Source organism: Hemiscyllium ocellatum, chromosome 18, assembly GCF_020745735.1.
Source record: "Hemiscyllium ocellatum isolate sHemOce1 chromosome 18, sHemOce1.pat.X.cur, whole genome shotgun sequence".
NCBI classification, from domain to species: domain Eukaryota; kingdom Metazoa; phylum Chordata; class Chondrichthyes; order Orectolobiformes; family Hemiscylliidae; genus Hemiscyllium; species Hemiscyllium ocellatum.
This window is the reverse complement of record NC_083418.1, coordinates 58,803,928-58,827,891: the sequence shown is the minus strand read 5'-3', so window position 1 is coordinate 58,827,891 and position 23,964 is coordinate 58,803,928. Positions and strand designations below refer to the sequence as shown.

The 23,964-nt window shown below is 41.1% G+C and overlaps 1 protein-coding gene across 5 annotated transcripts; it reads left to right on the top strand.

The window, feature by feature from the left end:
- The first annotated feature begins 810 nt into the window (after positions 1–810).
- On the top strand, positions 811–23,734 carry LOC132824243 (paired box protein Pax-6). Of its 5 annotated transcripts, none has more exons than XM_060838558.1 (11): positions 811–823; positions 7,773–7,903; positions 8,319–8,360; positions 8,489–8,704; positions 9,500–9,665; positions 17,974–18,132; positions 18,364–18,446; positions 20,296–20,446; positions 22,323–22,438; positions 22,538–22,688; positions 23,649–23,734. In XM_060838558.1, exons 1-11 carry the CDS (start codon positions 811–813, stop codon positions 23,732–23,734), a joined length of 1,314 nt encoding a protein of 437 aa, XP_060694541.1. The 5 variants fall into 5 exon arrangements, with proteins under 5 accessions (XP_060694541.1, XP_060694544.1, XP_060694542.1 ...); XM_060838561.1 differs by lacking the exon at positions 811–823 and adding an exon at positions 5,150–5,159 and having other exon boundaries at positions 8,489–8,503; XM_060838559.1 differs by lacking the exon at positions 811–823 and adding an exon at positions 5,150–5,159.
- Positions 23,735–23,964: the final 230 nt, after the last annotated feature.

Genomic DNA, 23,964 nt, shown 5'->3' with positions numbered 1-23,964 from the left:
AAATATGCGTAAGACGGTTCCTCCCGTCTTAATATTTTCATATCTCCCAGTTTTTACGAAACCTCCCAAATTTAGAAAAAAGCGTCTTAAAATGTTCAATTCAATTCGAAATTTGGGTGCATTTTAAAAAATACACAAACACCCCATATGCTCATACACATTACACCGGTGCCGTTTAGCCGAATCCTGACATAAAGTTTTTGTGTACACTGTAATTATGTCCATAAAAGCTTCACACACCAGCAGGGAACACGAATATAGCAGGGAGGACTCTTGTACCCGGTTGCCCGACGTGCTCGCTTTCCCCTTTTTTGCATAAGGAAATATTTATTTGTGTGCATTTGCATGTGGTGCATAAAACCGTGTGGAGTGATTAGTGGGTTTGAAAGAGTGCATTTCCCGCTCTTGAGGCGCAGGGAGGAAGTGTTTTGCTTGCGGATGATGACAAAGGTCACCCTCTGCTAATGGGCCAGTGAAGTGGAGGCGAGGCGAGGCGAGCGCACCTCCTGAATTCAGACATACATTAATACAACTAGCACCATCCGCAATCAGCTAGGTGTGCTCTCTCTCTCCCTCTCTCTCTGTCCTCTCTTGTCTTTTTCCCCTCCGTTGTCTCTCCATCTCCGCGTGCTTCAACAACTCCCTCTCTTTAGTGACAGCAGATTTTATTGTCAATCTCTGTCTCATTCGCAGGAATTTGCCCTGTCTCTCTCTCTCTGTGGAGAAACTATAATCCACTAGCAAGTCTTAAAAAGTCGCCCATCATATTCCTTCTAAACTGTTTGCTGGACGTGTTGACAGCGACGCAGAATGCCTCATAAAGGTGAGCCTGTTTGCTTTCTTACATTTAATTTAGTGCATTTTGGGGCATCTTTATTAACATTACTCTATCACAAGACAAATATAAGTTTCATTCAGCTTCTATCTATGATTTATAGCCCAATTCAGATTTAGTGCGACATATTATAGGTTTTAACGACTTTGATCATTTTAAGGATTGTTTTGAAATACCACAATGAAACAACGGGCAATTCTTAAAGGGGCACATATAGATGGACTGTCTTCGGGAAACTCAAAGGAAATTCAGTCTATTCTAGGTCGTTGCATCAAACCATTCGCTTGTTTTAACTTGTGGATTGTTTATCCCCTGCTATCAAGCCGTTTTGACTGTTAATGGCCATTTTAATCAATTTCGGCGGTCACGCATCCATTTACTTCACCATTAAAATGAATAATTTCGGAACGATGCACCAGAGAATTTAGCAAAATCCCTTTATTCTCCCTCCAGGCAAATGTAATTGGCGTTTCTGAGAGGAGACGCGAAATGTGTTTGAGATGCTGGACTGTGGGCTTGTCTAATGTCATTTTTTCTGCATGTTTATAAGTAGTTGATGTTTATTAATGATAAGAAAGAGTAAAATAAGTCACTTTAGGCCAAAGCTTGCTGTTTGATGAAGATGCAATGACCCGATGATGCATTGTGTCAGTTTGAATTAAGTAATCAGCCGATTCATTAGTGCCGTTTGCATCGAGTGTTTCAAACTCGTCAGAACTCTGTACAACCGTTAGGGGCTTTACTTTTTTTAAAGACAAAATCTAGCTATTAACGTGCTTCACCTTCTCGAGAACTAATGGCCTCGGTGTGTAAGCACCAAACTGCATGTGTTCATGTTAAAAAGCAAATGCATTGAAATGAGCGGTCCTCTCTCGGTTCCGGTTCCACGCAGTCATTTGATCAATGTTTTCTTTCCTTGCGTTTCAAACCAGATCCTGCGGCATTACAAACTTTCCTTGTTATAATTTCACACTAAAATAATTTATAGCCATTTAAAATGAACATGGTCTGACAAGAGAACCAAGCATCTCAGTTTTATTTTTGGGCTAGATATTCGTAACCACTCGCACTTACAAGCGAAAATATTACATTTACTCAGCTTTCGCGTCAAGCGTTAATAAGATATTGAACAGTTAAGTGCAGATGTAAACCGAGCTGTCTCTGTAAGATTTAAATTTGCCGAAACTACTCGATGTTATTATAATTTACCGAGCGCTGAACCGAGGTGTTCTGTGCCTCTCATTATAAATAAGCCTTCGAATTTCTGATAGTAGGAATAATCAGCGCAGTTTCCCCATTATTGTAGGCATGAGTGTTCCAGTTGTAAACTGACCGCATCTTAATAGTTAAAACAAGGAAATATTGGCTCAGGTGAGAAGAATATAGAATTTCTACATTTGTTCAAATGCACGCAAGTTTAGTGGTGCTAATTCTGAATGTGGATGAAAGAGGAAAATAAAGTCAACAAATGAGGTATGGAGCAGGGGGCTGTTGTGGGATTTATTGGGTTTTAAAATAAATATATACAATATATCACTGTTTCATATCGTCTAGTCTCGGGCCAGCGTTGAGTAAAGACTGGGCCGTGCAAAAGAGTGACAGTTTAGTTCGGAATCGGCTGTTGGATACAATAAGATCACACCCTGTGTATTTGGTGTCGACTGTTAGACTTACTTGTAAATACGTAGAATATATAAAACGTGTAAATACATAAAGACGGATGCAGTATCCAATATCAGGCTGGGCCTGTGAGGAACAACTGCTTGTTCAGCACTTGTTTTCATTTACGTACCGAGGGACAATAGTAACGAGTGGTCTTAAAATCCTAGCCCTGAAATGGATCAGGAAGTTAGCAATTGCTGATATATATGTCTGTATAATATATATATTTTAAAGTACATTTTAACAAGGCAGTAAAACGGCGTGTGAACTTTCCATCAAGTGATGAATTCCTTTTTTGCAAGCCGAGTAATTAGGAAAGCATTTCCTGCACCCACGAAAACCCCACCGCAGTCAAAAGACGGCATTTTCTCTTTTTTTTAAATTGCAAATGTTACGGCCCTTTCATAAAGCGGGAAAGCACAAATGATCTTTCGTAGTCTGACTGGCAGCGGCGGCTTCCGCTGGCTGCAAGGGAGTTAAAGCGCCCGGCTTCTCCGGCTTGCTGTGGATAATCAGGTAGCCTCCCTTGGCTGTTGTAAATATTTACGCAGGGAAGTCTGCATGCTGGGAGAAAGTGTTTGTTTGAAGTTTATTTTTTTTGTGTGCGCAGGAATAGATAACAAAGCTACTCTATAAATTATTTTCCGGTGGTGTGTTGATGAATAGAAAGAAGAGGGGAGGGTGGAAAACCGAGGCTGCAGGAATTTAGGTCAGATGTAAGAGTGGGGTGAGGGTGGGGGAGGGTGGGGGTGCGGTTGGGGGCTAGAGTATGCCTTCTACTTACGGTGGCAAAGGGAAACAGAAAGAGGTATTTCGAGAAAGAGGTAAAAGGAAAATGAAAGCTGGTCCATTTCGTTATTGTACCCCTCTTTTAGCAAACCCCTTGAATAGACCCTTTATTGTAATTGTCTTCTTGCAATTGAGCGCCCCACGGAGCTGTTGTGTCTTTTTACAACCGTTAACAACCCAATACCAGCAACATAATTACCTCCAGATACTCATAACAGAAATTACTTGTTTTATTTGGGGAGGGGGAGGGCGGAACAGCAAAACAAAACTGAAAAAAAAACTGCTCACAGTTCGATAGTGAAAGTTGATTCTCCTCTGTCCTCTCCCTTACCTTGAATGAATGTGAGTGGGAGAGGACGCGCTACGTTTAACTGAACGTTATGTTGCTGATTAGGGATTTTGTGTGTGTGTGTGTGTGTGTGTGTATCTGTGTGTGTGTGTGTGTGTGTATCTGTGTGTGTGTGTCTGTGTGTGTGTCTGTGTCTATGTGTGTGTGTGTGTGTGGGGTGGGGGGGGGGGGTTGGTAGGAGGGAGTTACTCACTGGGTATGGGCTGTTAGCAGAATAGAAAGCATTGTTCACTTTCTGTAGCCATTGTCGATCAGCGCTGACCCCCTCCCGTTACTACTTTTTAAGCACTGAGGCGAGGTAGACAGCGTGTGTCAGAATACCTAAGCATAAAAGAGGATCTAAAGACCAGGGAAGAAAGTTAATCAAGAGGAACTAAGTTCAAAAGTACGTTATGGAGTACAGTGCGTTAATAAGTTCTTTTTGGGGGGAGAAAACTTAGCCCGAGGGCGAGTTCCTGCCCACACCCCTCACCCAAAAATAAAAACACTGAAGTACTAAATTGAGCAAAATGAACCATGCCGAAAAAATGTGCAGAGTTGTCAATGATGAAATATTACAAGTCCGCCCAAAACAGAAGCGAAATATCCACATACTGTTTTCACAAAGTATGGGAGATGGGGCCAGTTTACGCGCATGCTTATGGCTTTGAAACAGTATTCCACACACTCCCTGGAAGAGCCTGAAGTGGTGCGAACAGCGTACGGTATCATCATTTTTCTCACACTGGAGAACCCCGAGCCAGGTGATAAAATTTTTCGAACGGACATCTGTAGAAGTCCCTGAGATGAATTAAACGGGCGCCTTTATTGCATTGCAATGTGACATAGAATTCGAGCGTAAATTCTTTCCGCCTTCCTGAAAGTAACTTGATGACGGGGTGGGGAGGGTACTTTGCACAAGATGGGCACACCGACTTAGAAAGACCGGTTCCCCTTGTTATGTTTGAGCATCCTTCTCGCGGACCGTAAAACAAGGCCAAATACCTTGAAACGGTCAGATTGTTACGGAATGATTCAATGCAGTTTCTGGTCTAAATAGGGAATTTCAGGAAACTGCACCAATAATCCGATTATATATATATTTAAATCGCCCACCAGATTGCCATAATAAACTTTTTTTTTGTTTTCTTTTTCCATAGAGGGAAGACTTTAACTAGTATCAAACAGATGCCTGTGGTCACAGGCTGTCAACACAGGTTTCAGGCAAGTTTCAAATATCATTACATTCGGGCAGCACTTTAAATATCGAACATTTCAAACCCCTTCATATCAAAAAACTTCCTGGCTTTGCATTGAGGTACATACAATACAGCCGCCTTTGGCCTCTGTGTAACCTATTTGCTTTGTTTTAGCCAATTCTTTTAAAATTGTTCCCTTTAAAGAATATTGTGGAGTCAAATTTCTCAAATTGCAGATGTTTCCTTGATTGTGACTTTGCCCTGATTAACGCATAGTTTTATTACTATTAGAACACACTAAACAAGCCGCGTGGGACTCTGGTGTAACAGTTCAACATGCAGAACAGTAAGTGACGCTTCTTGTACTTCTATGAATCACAGAACTAATGCCAAATACTAATGTGTCAGGCTTAGGTCGCTCCCCCCCACCCCCACCCACCCCACCCCACCCCCGCACTTCAAGTGTTAATGCCAAAGAATGCAGGTTCCGTCATCAACAGTAAAGCACCTTGATTTTCTTGCCCAACCAAGACCTCACTAGCAATTTTCAGCGTCAGTATGAGATGTAACCGTAGTGATTGTCAGCCAGGGCTCTTGTAGCAAGGGTTATCAGCTTCAATAAATGTGACGCTCAACTTCCAACTAAAATGACTAGCTAAATTTACTAATTTGGGGAGAAAAAAAGTATGATCACCCAGATTACCTGTGGATCCTTCTATTGTAAGAACACATCCTCTGTTCAGTTTCAACGTTCCCCAACTCCCCTACAAGACTGAATCATGAGCTTACAAATCTACAATTTCTTTGTTCATTTTGCACCCACGATTCCTTTTCATCTTGCGGTTATAAATTGCAATTTGATCCACATTTCACTCTTCCAAAATAAATAAAAACTGATTATTTTCTCGTCTGTTGGAAAATGCATTCAGTTGCTGATGCAAATTAACCCCCCACCCCATCCTCTTGAGAGCGAAAAATATAAATAAAAGTTCTGATCCCTGTTTTCAATCTTCATGTGATTAATTGAATTTGGGGATGTGTGTGTATGATCAAGTAAGCTGTTGTGCGAATTGCTGAGGAGATATCATTCGGGTGAAGCCTTTAGTTTGTTTAAAGGTCGCGGCGGGCTCTGCGGGCTTTGTGCTAATAACTCCTGGGTGTATATGCTGCATAACATCCAAATTGCCACCATATGGTTTTGTATTAGATGACTTGCAATAGAATACAGGGCGCATAATCATTGCCACTGGGCGATTCTTCCACGCCTCAGTACAGAGACTAGTGCAGTGATTAAGTTGTGTCTTTTTTAAAAAAAAATTGTTGCTTGTGCGTGTCCTTCTCTTAAAAAGTAAACCCGGAAAATTGCACGTGGAAGGGAGTGGGGGGAGGGGCGGTTTGAGAATGCAGAAAAGGCCTGAGCATTCGTTGGCCAGTGTAAGGTATACTGCTGAATGCACAGCGAGTCTTTTAATAGGGAACTCGATACTCCCACACATAAATGGGCGTCAATGCTCCAGTTACCTGCGCTGATGATTTTCTGTAAGAGATTCACACCTATTGCTGTTGTTTGAAAATGCCAACTTGTTTAATGACTGAGGTCCTGTTTCGGTGTGTGATATGTGAATTCAAGCTTTGCTTGAAAGAACGCGCACAGCCTACTTGGAACAATATTTCAAACGAGTGCGAAAATTGTACAAAAGAGTTCTTTTGACTTTAATAGATTTTCCAAGATAATAGCTGTATCATTTGCCATTTTATTTTAAAGAAAGGAATGGCCAGGTGGTAAGAAAATGATTATGAGAGCTAAATGTAATTGTGTACTTGTGATTCTTGAAACACATTTTAAAACTCACGGATGATAATGGGCTGTAATTATATATTACATGTGGTGCTTAAAATGCTAAATGGTTAAGTTTTTGATTTTAAAGAAAAAAACATTAAAAAGCTGGTGTTTTTGCGTCTTTAAATAGTATTGATTTAAGTAGGGCGCGCGTTCCCGGTATCGTGATCGCGCCTAGCCCCCAGGCAACCTTAAAATGAAGCCTTCCTTTAAGGGTAATGAGTATAGCCCAAGACATTATGAATGATATACAAATGCGGACAGAAAGGGACGTTTTATCATGCTTCTATTTGTCGTGACGATCCGATTTTCAAAGTGGAACGGTGTCATAAAGTGACATGCCTGCCACAAGTGTTTGGGACTGATCTTTTCAATTATCCTTCCGTGCACTATCCATGGAGACTTCCGCTTATTTCTAGAAATTAAGCTCAAAGTTGACGTGCAGCTAGCTTGATTTTCGAGACAAATGTCAGCAAAGCTCATCATTTTCCCTCCTATACTCGGAGCTTATTTATGGCTAAGTGGCTGGGCTTTTGGAGCCAATTTAGCAGGCGCTCCTAGGGAGAAGAGAACAGGTCCTCTTTAAGCCGGGAGCTTCCTCCAGGGACACTGTTAGCAGCCTGAGTTTCAGGTTCGGAGTCTCTATAAACTGACAATTACTGAACTTTTCCTGTTTTTAACAAGCAAAAGAATGGTTTGTTTTGGTGCTTCGGACATCTGTTGTAATTCCGGGAAGATAACGTGTTATGTGTAACGTTGGATGCAGTTGATTTTACATTGTTAGTTAAAGAGGCATTGTTAGCTGCTCGATTAGCTGGACAAAAATCTTGCTTCCGTTGGCTGTTTGGTTTCTTGCAATACCTGTATCTAGTGGTTTATCGTACTTAAATCGGCTGTGATGATTTGTTAGCGCACCGACGTTTTCGTTGCTCGTAAAATATTCCGTTTTGATTGGCACTTTTCACATTTAGAGCAGGAGTGCGAGTCTACGGGACAGATTTTGTTTCACAATTGAGATCTCGGGCGGGGTTAAGGACGGGCGCTGTGAGCAGAGAACTTCGCCGAGTGTACCTCTTGGGTCTCGGCCGTTGAATATGTTCGCTGTTGCTTTACCCCTAGGTCACAGTGGAGTGAACCAGCTCGGCGGAGTGTTTGTTAATGGTCGACCATTGCCTGATTCGACGAGACAGAAAATTGTGGAACTTGCTCATAGCGGAGCCAGGCCCTGCGATATATCAAGGATTCTCCAGGTAGCAATCTATCAGTTAATACGTCTATCTTTACATCATTGCAAATCGACCTGAAACGCATGCAGGATGTCAGTGTTACCGTTTGCATATGCAATCAGCTTAATGAATCATTTTCTAGAAGGGGTTTTCTACAATCCAAAAATGCTTCCTAAAAATTGCATTCGTACCTTCAAAGTGATTTATTTCAAAATTGGCGAAAAAAAACAATAAATTATCTTGAAACGATTGAGAAATGGTAAGATTTCCCCCTGCCATTTAAGGGTTTATTTTTGTATTGTAGACCCAATGTTGATGCAAAAAAAATAAGTTTGAAACTTTTTTTAAATAACTTTGGCACGCGCCAGAAATTCTCTTGAAATCAATGCAATATTGGTACGTTTCCCACTGCCATTTAAGGTATATTTTTGTATTGTAGACCCATGCTGATGCAAAAGTCCAAGTAGTGGATAATCGAAAAGTAAGCTCAACATTGCTTAACTATATTCATATACCCATATTAATATACATTATCAAACAAAAATAGCCACTTTATTTGTAAAACTTTTTTTTATCGCCATGCTTTCCCTTTTCCATATATACCTGTAGGTGTCTAACGGCTGTGTCAGCAAAATCCTGGGCAGGTATTATGAAACTGGATCCATCAGACCCAGGGCAATCGGAGGGAGTAAACCAAGGGTAGCCACTCCTGAGGTTGTGTCCAAGATCGCTCAGTACAAACGCGAGTGCCCGTCGATCTTTGCTTGGGAAATTCGAGACAGATTGCTCTCTGAGGGGGTCTGTACTAACGACAATATACCAAGTGTGAGTAAAACATTTAATTAACTTTGAACGGAGGGAAGGATTTATTTATTGCCACTAACGACTGCACACAGAAAGTATGCCTCATTTGCTCAAACATTTTTTTTAAATAAAAGCATATGTGTAATTTCATTATCATGGAGACCGCAACGGCGGAGGCAAAAAAAGAAACTAGTTCCCTCAGACATTGATTATTCTTTAGATTAATATTCCCTCGGAATATTAACTCAGAGATGTTGCATTTAAATAAATGTTGCTTGTCCCTTCGATAGAAAAATGTGGATGTTATGAAGTGAAATTATTTAAATATGGCGAAGTGTACAGATTTTTTGATCCTGATTGCAATGATTATTCCAAACATTATCCTTGAATTTCGTACCGATTGATCTAAGTGCTCGCTACTTTAGTGAAATGGAAGATACCAACTGGAGTACATTCAGTCGCAAGACTGTGTCAACAGGCACACACACACACACACACACACACATAGATATACAGATAAATTTAACTCATCGTTGGCTTTTGTGATTTATTTTCTTTTGTGCTGTTTAATGATATGAATGCAAATGAACACATCTCTTGTCAAACCTTTACGAACGTGGTTGATGCGCAGTTAAGACTGAAAGTATCAGAGACTAAATTAATATATGTTCAATCATAATTCTTGTATATTTAGTTGGATGTTACTTTTACGAAAAATTTCATGGGCTAATTACGGGCATCTGTGAATTTCAACATTCAAATTGTTCACTTTAAGAGCGGAAAGATATTTAAGAAGAGTGGCTGATTGGCTTTCAGGTGTCATCGATTAACCGAGTCCTTCGCAACCTGGCTAGCGAAAAGCAACAGATGGGAGCAGATGGGATGTATGATAAGCTGAGGATGCTGAACGGTCAGACAGGTGCATGGGGTACCCGGCCAGGCTGGTATCCGGGCAGTTCGGTGCCAGGACAGCCCAACCAAGGTAAGGAACTCTGGCTGGTTACACTTACGAGGGCCAGTCTTTAACTAACTGACAGAGAGCTAATCTAAAATGTTCTTGGGTATGTTGATTCGATGGACAGCTTGTGATACTCAGATATATGGCTATTTTGGTTAGCTATTCAGCAAGTGGACTACATTAGGTTAAGGTGAAAGGCAAAATAAGCGCAGGTATACGTTATACAACAAATTTTAAGAATAAAATAATAGATCATTTGCAGTTTGGCAATTGTTCCTCGTCTAATCTAACAGTGAGGAGTCAGTGCCTTTCATCTTCCTCTGCCAATGCAACCCGCTGTTGCTGTTTTCTTTCGTTCTGATATCTGAAAAGAATAGCAACACTCTTCCAGACATTCGATGTATGACAATAAAGTCAGAATAGTACGCAATTGCGATGAAATTAACGAACGTCTATTTTACGCCAAGTGCCAATGTCAGAATGCAACTCTTGAAGGAATGCATTTTATGCATTTCAAGATTGACTTTGTGTCGGAACATCTGAACGTTGAAAGTGGCCAATGTGTATAGTGGGCAGGTCTTCTACACACCCTCTGTCAGCGTTAGGAACAGTAAGACTGTAACCAGCAACAACACCTTGCATTTATGGATTGCATTTAACGGGAAACTCACTCCAAGCGTTCAGCAGATCAACAATTTTATTTTTAGACGGATTTGTCCGATCACCTCAATCACCCCCATCCCATTTCTTCCAGGTCAGAAAAACAGTGGACATTCATACCGGAATTTTAGAAATTAGACAGGATGTGAGGAATTGTCTTTCCGTTCAGTTGGGCATATAAATGCTCCCATTGTCCTCATTGTTAAATATGGCTACATTATTCACAACTTCACAATAATATTTAATCATTACGCAGAACGCTAACACAAAGTACATAGTTAATCGCAGGAGTATCTTAAATTTAATCTTTTGAAAATGGAACATTATCAGCTGGAATTAAATTCAAACTTGAATTGTGCGACGTCACTGGTCGTCAATGAAAATGGTAATACGTGCTATATCAATCCATCAGTTAAAATCATGAAAGTAAACCAATTAAACTTCGCAATGAAACACTCAGTTGGGAAGTCCCAGATAACTCTTAGAAAGCATTAATTTTTGGAAAATACTTCCTGATTATTGGTCAATGGTTTTAGCTTTGAAAAGTTTGGATAAAGATGGGGGAGATCGTGTATGTGTAGTTAGCGAGGGCGAAAGGAAGTAGCAAATTCATTTACTTGAGTAACCTCACGAGAACCACACACTGAAAACACAAATAATGCCAGGACCACTCATTTTAAAAACAAATGCACATTCTTACCGAGTTAAAAAGTACTTAGTAATATGGATAACCTTTTTATAAACCGTGCTACATGACTATAAGTGTATGTGGTTTTCAGACCTTAGATTTTTCCATATAACCTTCTTTAAGTCATTTGGGGAGCTGACGTCGTTCATGTTTAAGGTTAGCTCATGTTTACTATCGCGATAGCAGCGAGATAATTTGCAGTGTAATTGCATGTGATGTTAGTGGCTTGGATTAGGGTAGGGGGTGGAGGTGGTGGGCGAGACCGACAAGTGAATCATTTTCTGTATCCAGTGTGTCATTAGTGAGCCTGTTCTTGACAGTCATCAGCCTGGGGAGGAGGTGTCCCGTCCACAACCTGCTTTTTGTTCACAGAATCAGCAACAGTGTGCGGAATATATTGTACAAAGGATGCTTCAGCCACACGCAAGAATTTGTTATGGGAACAATTCTGTCGCTATGTAATTGCTCATTAGAGAGCGTTTTGTTTCTCATTAAGCAACATGAATAAGCGTCTAGTTCTAGGAGACAGCTGTAGAAATGTTACACATGAGACCCCTGGACACCATATCGCACCACTTGCCAATTAGACATGTCAGCTTTCTGAGAAGCAAACAATATAAGAAGGGCACTAGAAAGATACACAGCAGCGCATTGCTTTCTGTAAGATATCCCCCAGCTTGTTATAGCACTTTTAATGAAGCCATCGACACAACTAACAACGAGTGTATTACAATACAAGGGCGCTTTAAAAGTCCAAACTTCTAAACAACTTTAACTCTCCCCTCATCGCAGTAGGAAGAGTACAAACAAACCTGGGAACATAGCCTTTGCTGAGAGACTTGATAGTCGAGTGACAATGTCCAAGTACCGTCATATCTTTCTGGGTGCATTGAATAGCCCCATATATTAAGAGTAGGAGTTAGAAGGGTATCAATGTTAATTACAAATCGGAAACTTTCAGCAGAATTTTTTTTATTTCAGAAGTTCATTTTGTTGTGACTATAATACTTATGATTTAACTGCGTAAAATAAACGTGGGAATACTGAAGTCAATGCTCTGGAGTAATTGGAAGATATTGGATAAGATGATTAATAATGATGTCCTAAGTTGTTACAATTGCTTGATCTAAAATGTGATCTTTGTATTCTACCGATCAAGATTGCAATAACGGATGAAACTTATTTCATTTCTATTGGGGCCGTTTCTTCGAGTTTGGTTTGGGCCTATTTCGTTTGGGTTGTTCAAACTGATGAGGTATTTTAGGTGAATTTTAGATTGGAATCTCTAGGGATAGCAAGGGAAATCTAAACTTGTTTACTGCAATTATATGTTAATGATTTTGGTGGAGGTGGGATGTGTTTGACACTCCCTATGAATTGTCAGTACCGTGCAAGCCATGCATGGAGACATATTGAGCTTTGACTGCTCTACATTCGGACCTTTGCTCGTCAATTCGGACCATGACAAACGCTGAATATTGGTAGTTTAGAATCAATATAAAATTTAGATTAATAACGATTTGCAGGCACGAAATTATCGAACAATTGTATCAAGCAAAATAGGGGGATGCGTTTGGCCCTTTGCTCTTTGATCGAAGAATTCGTTTGGTTTCATCAGCCCACCTGTTCACCATTGCCCTGTAAATGTTTCCTTGTGTTTCTTGATAACTCTATTTTAATCACCAACTCTAAAGCAATGCAATCAGCATCACTTCAAACAGATTAACCGGCCTTTATCATATTGCTGTTTGTGGGAGCTTGCTGTACGCATATAGGCTGCCACGTGCCCAACATTGTCGTAGTGACACACTCTAAACACTTCATTGGCTATATATCCACACACACACACACACACACACACACATACATACCCTGGGTCATCCTAAAGTTATGAAAATCGCGCCGTATTAACACTAGTCTTTGTTCTTACTGGTTTCACCCTACTTTCAGCTGATCATGAAACGTAATCATGTCTCTAACGTGCAACAGAGAGGTTGTGTCACCAGTCATAGCTATGTTGTATCTGGACAGTTTTGAACAGAAAACTGACGTTATACCTTCAACTCAAAAATTATCACAGACAATCGTTTTGGCGAGGTTGTAGAACTCTAAAGTCATGAAATGCAAAAGTAAATCTCAATCCTAATCCCATTGTCAATGTTGATCATTAACGTTCATGCTGCATAGTGTGATTGGAACAGCGGTATCAAACGTGTAATGAAATCACACATTCTTTAAAGTGCAATTGCCTCTGCTAAACGGTTTGAGGAAGTTGAGGGGCAAAATTGTAATCTGAACCATGCTTTGCGTCACATTGACACTGAAATAAAGGGAATATACAAAATGGAAAGTATTCGAACCAATTAAATATACGAAGTAATTTCGCTTCCTTCCTGTTGATGAAATGTCTGACACATTATCCCTCTGACCCGCTGACTGCCTGCAATTCGAAGTTATCTCAGTTTGTCTAACACTTGTGTAGAAGTCAAATTGTGTAGGTCCGAATGCTTGACGCTGTGCCAATGAGGACATTGTATGTACCTCAAGAACCGGGCTGCAAAACTAAAACGCATTAAAGTGATTTGTACGTTTGTTACACGATTAGGTAAATAAAATTGAACGAACTTTTAAAAGAAGCCAGAATGAGCGTTCTTAAAAGTTTTATTCCAATTGACAAAAAAAATGCCAGCGGTGTTAATAGAGAGAGTTTGATTTCATTTCATTTAAAACACAGGATTAACACGAGGAGACAATTATTTTCAACTGAAAGTCCTCACGAACTGGGTTTATATCTTTTTTCAATAATCTTTATAGAGACAAGAATAGAACAGATATATCCTCCAAATCATTAACGGAATTTTATTCGCAATATATACGCAGATTCTTAATTCTCCCCAACCACCCCGAATCCCAACCCCCACCCCCAACCTCGTGTCGGGATGTTTGAGCAGATTTTTAAAAGTCCATTACTGGAAGCACAAGTCAGGATTAGGTCTCTTAAGGGGGAATATGGTTTCAAGCTGATTCATGTCAGCCAGCTGTAGAAAAAATACCAGTATCAAGCCTGACAATAGTCTAAGAGAGACATCACTATCTGGCCAACCCTTCAAGTAGGGGAGTGAGGCATTCTCCAGCGAATTAGGGTTTTAAGGATAGCTGTGACAGGTTTTTTTTTCTATCTTTTTTTCTCTTTCTCTCTTATATGGCTAAAGCCTTCTATAGGATTTAGACACTTTCCCTTTCACAAGGTTTATGGGGAAGGGCAGAGTATTTCTCATCTGGGCTGGAGCACTGAGAAGCGCCGCAATTCGTTTGCTATCTCCTTGCTCGTTTTCCGCGTGAATGGTTAAGACACTAAGAAACTAAGGAATGATTTTATTTCCCAGCGCATTATTGTAGAAAACAAATCCTAACCCCAGCGTCAGTTGGTCTGGCTGTGGGATAATAGGACGCACATTTATCCTTCTTTTTACGGATTAAGAGTAACAGCAACAGGGACCAGGGTATTCAACTGGTTCTTTAAGAGATTGCAAACCGCCCGCCCCTAAAATAGACATAAAAGAAAGATAACTTAATTGTCTGTCGTTTGGTTTGTGTGTGTGTTACTTTTAAATTATTGTACACCCTTTATATCAGAGGGAATCAGAATATTAGGTTTGTATCTAAAACCATTGACAACATGGCCATTCACCTGTATTCAAATACATTTAATATAGAATGCGGAATGTTTCAGTATTGTGAAGTATAGTTATTTACAGAAGTGTTAAAGATAATTTACAAACATAATTTCGTTATTGCATCCAATGTGGACTAATAAATTCGTTTGTTTAACGGCACTTTCTTTCTCCAGTGCGTGTGCACCTTAATTATCGATTAGACGTCGCCAAGTATTGCCCCAGAGGGCAGTGGTGGCCCAGTCTCTGGATTCATTTAAGAAAGAGTTGGATAGAACTCTCTAGGATTATGGAATCAAGGGTGATGGAGATAAGGCAGGAACAGGATACTGATTAAGGATGATCAGCCATGATCATATTGAATGGTGGTGCAGCCTCGAAGGGCAGAATGGCCTACTCCTGCACCTATTGTCTGTTGACTGTAGAGAGAAGAACCTGATCGCGCCCGAATGCGCTTAGAAGGGAAGGAAAGGCGCGAGTGGAAATGTATTTTTAATGCTACGGGATAAAGGACAGCCGATACCCCACCAAGGACTTGGTGGGGTATCGGCTGTCGGTGATTCGGGGCAAGTGGTCAGAAATTCAGCGCAGCGTCTAACTTCCAGTTTAGTGGGAAAAAAGAGAATTTGCGATAATTTCTTTAAAGAGGTTGGGGTGGGGGGGGGGGCCCGATTATCGCGAGGCTCCAAATTCAACACCTCCACCCCACCAGCCCACCTCCCCTCACAAAATTGCACACATGCTTTGGAGGGCAAACGCGTGGAAGATGGAAACAATGATAGCGGCAAATCATAGTTTGCGCCGCCAAAGGCCACATCAAAGATTAGTCCTGGAGAAGCGAAATTAGGTGCATTTCGACATGAGGTAATCATAGCACACGGCGGAAAAGAAAATGTTTTAAAGGGAAAATAATGCAACAGCAGCGCGTGGGTTTTTTTATTTTCTAACTTTTAATAAATGAGATTTTCTTCCCCCCCCACCCACCCCGTTGAAAAAAAAACAGAACAGTAGCATAGACTCCCATTCAGACTGCTCCTCCAAATGCCCATTCTCCTCCCATAGAATGTTTAAGCCTAAATGGCGTTGAACATTCCAACTCTCTGGACAGTGATTAATGACAGCGTTGTACAAAGGTTAACATACTTCGCTGAAAAGTCTGTTGACTGTGGTCGTTGTGTGACAATGTGGAGTACTGCCTGCCTAAGAGAATCCTTTTGTTGTGTTCCCGCGATAACCAGCGATTGTGTTCTCAAAATTCTGCCCACGAAAATTTGCCAACCTTCTGGCCTGGGACTTTAATAGTTTCCGTCCTCTGCTGGCATTGTACGCCTGAAAGGCTATTCAAGTGTTGGCGGCCACTGCAATAGACATGAAAAAAAAAGCCCATATGGTGGTTAGAAAGATGGACAAAAAAATCTCTATTTTAAGGGAAATTCCTTAATCTTCAGTGTCCTACAATACAGCTGACAAACAGATTTCAACAAATTCCGAACAAGCCGCGTCTTAAAAGCGAGCAAGGCGAAACAGATCATTTCTAGTAGCTTACAACATTCTGGACTTTAAAATAAAATCAGGGGAATATCGTAAACCAAAGGGACATTTGATAGAATCATTCTCATTGGGTTTCAGCCCGAATCGCGCTTTAAAAGGATTCGACCAACCATGAATCATAGGAAAATTGTCATCTCATAAACCTTGCAAAAATGTCACTGAGCAGTAATATTGACAGATGTTTACAGGATTGTGCTTGCATTGTTGCAAGAGTTTAATAACGTGGAGTGTGGACTGACAGTTACTCTCCTGCAGACCTGTTTAGCTGTTTAGCCAATCGAAATAGCTTTGCCCTATTTGCAGCAAATGTGCATCTGAGGAATTGAGACTGTCTCGGTTAAACCGAAATGTTCAACCATCGGCTCTGAATTTATTGCAGCACAGATTATGTCACAAATTATGTTCCCCTTTTTAAAAGTACTTAGGTATCACAAGTAGTGAACAGTGGTTTCTTCTAAATATAAGAAAATTATAGGCTGTTATTACTGATGATATAATTGCACCCGTGCTTAGCAACTACAGATCGAGATTATGAGCTTTCATGTAACGTTCTAGTTACATCAAAGGATGAAGAAATGCTGGCGTTCAAACTTCTGGAACGCACAATATCTAAAGTTAAAAAGTAACTTGACAGGGAAACTTTTGATAAGGTTACTGGCAATAGGAAGTACAGACCAATTACTGGGAATAACTAGGAATGAAGAGAAAATTTCAGGTTTACGTTTCGACTATAGATGCGTTTTCAAACCGTTATTCGTAAAGTACAATGGAGTAAGGCGAGTGGTGACCCCTCCCCCATTATAGTCAATGGAAAAGGACTTCTGCACTGGTACTTAATGCAAAATGCACGTTTACTTCCTCCCGACACCGACGAAGATTCCACGTTAAACTCTGGAAGCTGTTAGAATGTCCAAATTGGCTTGATTATTTTTAAAGGGTGAGTTTGCAGTAGGCATGCAGCGATGTTACAGTCAAATGCCAAACAACGTGATGCAACTCTATTTGCTTCAAGTGGTCTCACACTTGACCCAGTGATCAGGTGGCTGTTTGACCCATGAGAATACCACCTGATCAGCAGGTTGCCACAAAGATACAAGTGGCCAAGAACCATGACGAATCTTCGTGGATGCTTGGAGTTTCATTTTCTCTTTGCTATCTTTGATCTTCAGATCCCTTTTCCTAAGTCAGATTTGCTTGTTTAATTAATTGAGCATGGTATAATATGTACAGCATGTAAAAATACTATTCGGCTGAACCATTCGGCTGGTAGAAGGAATGGCCTCTGCTGAGAAAGTTCGGGTAAAGTTATGAAATACAATGAAAGTGATGCAAAAATAAGTTTATGGGGATGAATTCTTTCTAGAAACTCAAATCATATTGACTTTTGGAACTTCTTATGTTAAAGGAACCAGAGGATAAGAGATTAGACCAATAATTTACCGTTGCATTTCGCGCAGACTGCACAGTCAAAATTTGGAGATGCCGGTGTTGGACTGGGGTGTACAACCACCTGATGAAGGAGCGTCGCTCCGAAAACTAGTGCTTCCAATTAAACCTGTTGGACTACAACCTGGTGTTGTGTGATTTGTAACTTTGCACAGTCATAGTTTGAGATTGAGAAATTCAACTGTATTTGTAAAGGAAGCTGCTACTTCTTTGTTCGTTATTAAAACTAATGTTCCAATTAGCTTCACGCCAAAGTCCGTGTAGGCTGACGAGTTCCTTTAATTTGGTCTTGCTTCCTCCGTTATTGCTCCAGATGGCTGTCAGCAACAGGAAGGAGGCGGTGAAAATACGAACTCCATCAACTCAAATAGCGACGATTCAGACGAAGCACAGATGAGGCTCCAACTCAAAAGGAAACTGCAGAGAAACAGAACATCTTTCACTCAGGAGCAGATCGAGGCCCTGGAGAAAGGTAAGAATTTCAGTAGGGTGGAGAGAGTGAATGACAGGGAGTGCGTGAGACAGAGAGAGATAAGACGAGAAGCGAACTGCAAGTGTGCACCACAAAGACACACGGTAAGTGAGAGCACCAGAACGAGGGAGAATAGAAAGTTTCGATCCTCGATGCTTTAGCTATTGGATGATCTTGCTATTCCTTATTTCGAAGACCCACAAATAAACAAAGAAAAAATTGTTCTTCCAGAATTCGAAAGAACTCATTATCCTGATGTGTTTGCCAGAGAACGGTTGGCGGCCAAAATAGATCTCCCGGAAGCTAGGATACAGGTAAACCAATGGCCAGTTTCTGAATGTGACTCATCCAGTCAAGTTGACTACATTGTAAACAGTAATACATCTGAAGCCCTTTGGTGTGTTTCAGACATCCAGAAAGGTAAACATTTGTAATTCCTTGCCGTGAGGACTCCAATAACTTTTGAACTGTGTCAATTTTTGCCTGTGATTTGCACGAAGGTCTGGAATTCTTCTCTGCTCGAGCATACTATAGAGTGGGTTCCAAAGAAGGGCTCAGGCCCGAAACGTCGATTCTTCTGCTCCTTGGATGCTGCCTGACCTGCTGCGCTTTTCCAGCAACACATTTTCAGCATACCATAGAGTGGACATTTCAACTGCATACTCCTCGAAGTTGAATTGCCCACGAAATATATTGCACAAGCAGAAATCCAATTTTAAACACAGAAACATTCTGATATTTCAGCTTGTTTCTCAAGTTCTGACCATAGCCTGCTTATTTTCTTTGTTCTGTTGTATTTGAGTTAGGCGCAGCACTGTTGGCAGCACTCTAACCTCTGTAAAGACTTGTGTTTTTTTTCAGATGGCATCTTTCATGACCACGGGACGCCTCAAAGCAGTTCAGAGCCAATGAACCCTTTGGAAGTCAGTCAGAATTGTAATGTTGGAAACACATTAGCCAATTCCTCACTGCAAACTCTCACAGAGTACAGTGAGATAATGACCAAATTAATCTTTTTTTTTGTCATGTTGGTTGAGGGGCAGATTTTGGCCAAGACAATTGGACGGCATGGGTGGGCGAAAAGAGTAGCTCCATTTATATTCTACAAAAATATTGCCATGCGATCTTTTATGTCCACCTTAGAAAGAAAATGGGCCTCTTTACCAGCGACTCGTAAAGCAACACCTCTTCACTAGCACATTCAGGTGTCAAGCTGGATGTTTCTGCACAAATCTCTGCAGTGGTACTTGAACCTCTAACCTTGTAACTCAGAAGCAAGACTGTGACCAACTGGGACATAGATGACACTTGAAAGAATTGAATCACACTGAGGCTGATTGCTTTGGATTCTAGAGCACAGAAGCTAAGGAGATACTCCAGTGCAGCACTGGGCACAGTGTTTGGAGTGCCATCTTTCAGGTGCATCAATAAGTCCAGGCCCCATCTGCCCTAACTAATAATAATTCTTCAATCAACATCACAAGGAAAAAGGTTCGGTGATCAACGTCATATTGTTGGTGGAAGCTTGTTGTATGTGTTTGCTTCTTAGCAACAGTGAGGACTCTTCAAGCGTTTCATAGGTTCTGACAGCTAAGGCTCAGTTGGTAGCAATCTAGCCTTAGTAATAAAGTAGTTGGGGTCCACTGCACTGCCAGAGTTGCTGTCTTTTAAGTGAGGCCTTAACCTTTAACTCCATTCCTGATGTAGGGCGTTTGCCCGAAACGTCGATTTTCCTGCACCTCCGATGCTCCCTGACCGGCTGTGCTTTTCCAGCACCACTCTAATCTTGACCTTAACCTTTAACTCCTGTCATATCAGATGGATATGAAGGATTACATTGCACTACTCGAAAGAAGAGCAGGACAATTACCCCAGCTGTTCTGGCCAACATTTATCCCTAAACCAACAACACAAAACCAGATGTTTGATTATTTTCACATTGCTGTGTGTGACAGCTTGCTGTGCGCGTTTCCTATGTTACAATAGGGAATAAACGTAAAAAAAGGTTGGCTTAAAGTGCTTTAGGGTGTTTTGTGGGCATGAAAGATGTTGACTGTGGAAATAAAAGACACGTGCAAAAGGCGCTATAAAAATGCACATCTTCCTTTTATTCCCTAGAGTTGGACACTCATTCGCCTCTCTCTCTCTCCGACTTTTCTGCAGGTTTGGTTTTCCAACAGAAGAGCAAAGTGGAGGCGGGAGGAAAAACTGAGGAACCAGAGACGACAAGCTAGCAATACCCCGAGCCACATCCCCATTAGCAGCAGCTTCAGTACCAGTGTTTATCAGCCCATCCCACAGCCCACAACTCCCGGTGAGGACAATGTGCCAAGTTAGATTTGTGCGTTATTCCAAGCTACGCAAGAGAAATACAATCATAATGGCTTGCGGGGGAGGGGGTGGGGCGTAGGGCAGAGGGTGGTGGGTGCTTTGACGGAAACCAGCACATTATCAATCTAAAAAAAAAGCCCAGAAAAGAAGTGTTAAGTCATTAAAGAAGGGAAAGTGTTAAGAGAACAAGTTTAAAATCGTCAACATTTTCTCCAGAAACATTCTCGGTAATGTTGCAATAATTATCAATCAATATTGTTAATATGAAGGTTGAAATTCCGTCATGAACAGAATGACACGTACATTATTTCTGCAATAAATTGAGTGTTCAGACTTAGTAATTATGATTTCCCGAGAACTGAAAAGTGCAGTGATTACAATAAAAGGACATGTTAAAATGCTATCTGCTTATGCGGCCCATTTGTCCCCAGACCCCCCGAGGGCATCGTAAGAATAGAAATATGTTCTACGTGGGATTGAAGTCTTAATTGGGTCAGGGCTAATAGAATGCATTCCTTTGCAGGCGGAATTTTCCCAGTGTGTTTTAATAGCGGCTGATGAGTTTAATTTTAATATAAGGGACCATCTGATAAAAGAGTTTTTTTTGGTTTAAAAAAAAGATAATGGGCGTTAGTTGAGTCAGGGCGACTATATAAAAATGGATAGGACAGACTATTAATAAATATTGAACAATCTTATCCCTTGAAATTTTGTGCAATTAATTATTTGAAATGTTGTTTGTTACATTACACATTCAAAGCGTCTGAATCAGTCAACACTGGCCACAACTCTCTAACACCATCCCCTCCTCCGCGCATTTATCGAACACCGCCTGTCCACACCTCACCACCACCAACCATATTCAATAGTTAAATTAGATGGGCATTATAAATCTGAATTCCATAGTTCAGAAAAGTGACTAGCTACATTCCTAATGTTCTTTGAGTCGGTGAGATCCTCAATCCAACTGCGCGCCAAAGTGACTGGTCAGGACATGGCAAACATGGTCTAAGTTTTGTACAACTTGCTTGACAGTCCGGCTGCATCTATTGAGGGAGCTTTGAAATGAGTTCAGAATGAGCGGGTTATGAACCCCCCCCCCCCCCCCCCCAACACACACACACACACACACACACTAAAGAGCAGAATTCCAGTGGCTGAAAGGTGGCCACGCGGGAGAGTATAGACTCACGTTTCAGGCTGAATAGAACCCAAAGAGTTGACTTTGATGTGGTAGACAGAGAGAAGCAGTTTTCTCTTCGGACGAAGTCCAGAGCAAGAGGGTAACATCTTACGTCCGGTGCATTCTTCATGGGCAGTTGGAATCTGGAACTCACCTCTCGAAAATTGCTCATGCTCGAATTGGGGTCATGGATAATGTTAATATTGAGTCGAATAAACCTTAGTTCAGTAAACAGGTAAATGCGCCAAAGTCTTGCCAGACCATAGTGCTGCCGTCTCATTAGGCAGGGATGGTAGTGGTTTAACCCGAGGGTCACCACATCTCAGACGAGATGTTGAGAAGAAGGGTTCTTCATGACCCTTGTTAGTAGCAGAAAGCTTGGTAAACATAGTTATTTTGCAGCTCAGTCATAATCTAACGAAAGAGTAAGACAGGCCCCAGTGACCGAGAGGCCTTTCTCCTGCTCCTCTGATTGGCCAGCAAAGGTGTCGGGATCCTATCACAAAGACAATTGGGTAGCCGGGACTGGGCTGCAAATAACCAAGCCACACTTCTACATTCATATCATACTTGATTAAATGTGATAAATTGATGTGAATTCGTGCGCTGGGTTTATCAGTCAGCTCTAATGTTCCAATTTGTCTCTAACACACAGTTTCGCTTCCTCTGTTTTCAGTTTCCTCTTTTGCCACAGGTGCAATGCTGGGTCGGGCAGACACATCCCTTACAAACACTTACAGCGCGCTCCCACCGATGCCCAGTTTCAGCATGGCAAACAACCTGTCTATGCAAGTAAGTATGGAGCAGTGCAAACAGAATCAACAGCCATTAAATATTTTCTCTACGGCATGCACAAACGGATGTTGTGTTTTCCATTTGTTTTTCGGAAAGTCGCCAGTGTCCAGCCAAACGCCGTCTTATTCCTGTATGCTGCCCAACAGTCCGTCAGTTAATGGACGCAGTTATGACACGTACACGCCGCCTCATATGCAGTCACATATGAACCCTCAGTCCATGGGCACCTCGGGGGCCACATCCACAGGTAAGTCTATGGAGAAGACCCATTGACATGTCGTCAGCACCTTTCACACAACCTCATTGATATTAGGATAGATCACTAGTGGGACTTCATAATTAAACTGAATAATAACCTCAGTTCTCAGTAATGAAATCTCTGTAACTAAAATCATTTATTGTAAACCACTTATTTAGATCCTCTTAAACCATCAGTTTTTCCCGATTGAATATTTTGACAAAGATATATAAACAAGTACAATGGATTCTCAACGATTGCTAAAGATGCTGTGCCTGACCTGTTTATGAACGAATTAACCGGTTATTTGAACTTAGAAATTTTGTTTGATGAGCAAATTATGTCAATCGGATCCTGTTCAAACTATGCTGCGTAAGTATTTGATAGTACAAGAGAGGGCATTTGGACAGGTACAGGAATAGGAAAGGTTTAGAGGAATATGGGTCAAATGCAAGCAAGTGGGACTAGTTTAGTTTGAAAAAACGTGGTTGGCATGGTCAAATTGGGCCGAAAGGTCTGATTCTGTGCTGTATGATTATCTGAGTCCGTGACTGATGGGCTCCTCCATTTCTGCTGGATCCAGAAATCAAAAGAAACTGCCAGCGCTCGAGTTAATTATGAACATAGAGCTTAAAATAGCATCAAGATTTGAGCAAACATTATTAAAGCTCCCCAAAGCCTCTGAGGACCGGAGCGTTCAAGTCTTATAATAAACAAGTTATGTTATTTTTGTTTTTTGAATTGTTTGGGGAATTGGCACTCACCGGTAATAAATACTGGTGTTTTTCTTCTGATTTTGTTTTGTTGGATTTCAAAATTGTCTCATTGCACAACATCATTGTTATTGATGTAAAATTAGATTTTTTAAAAAAAACAATCATCGCGTGCAAAACAAAAGCTGCAAGCTTAAAAATTTTGTTTTTTTTTTTGTTTGCGTGTTTTAATAATACTTTTGGTTCGATTCCTTAGGACTTATCTCCCCTGGAGTGTCTGTGCCTGTTCAAGTGCCAGGAAGCGAACCGGACATGTCTCAGTACTGGCCCCGATTGCAGTAAAAAGGCAGTGTGGAAAGAGACTGTGGAGAGTCAGATGCCCAGCAGTATTTGTTTCTGAGAGGAAACTCTGAAGGTATCTTTGTTCTGGGACTGCGCCCGTTACGTTCACTTTGAGAAGACCCACGTGGACTTGTGTGGTGCCTGGCGTGTGAAGTCAACGGAACAAAACGTTCTTTTCCCCCTCCCCCACTGAAATTCTTCACTCGGTGTATTATTTGTAAATGGGCATT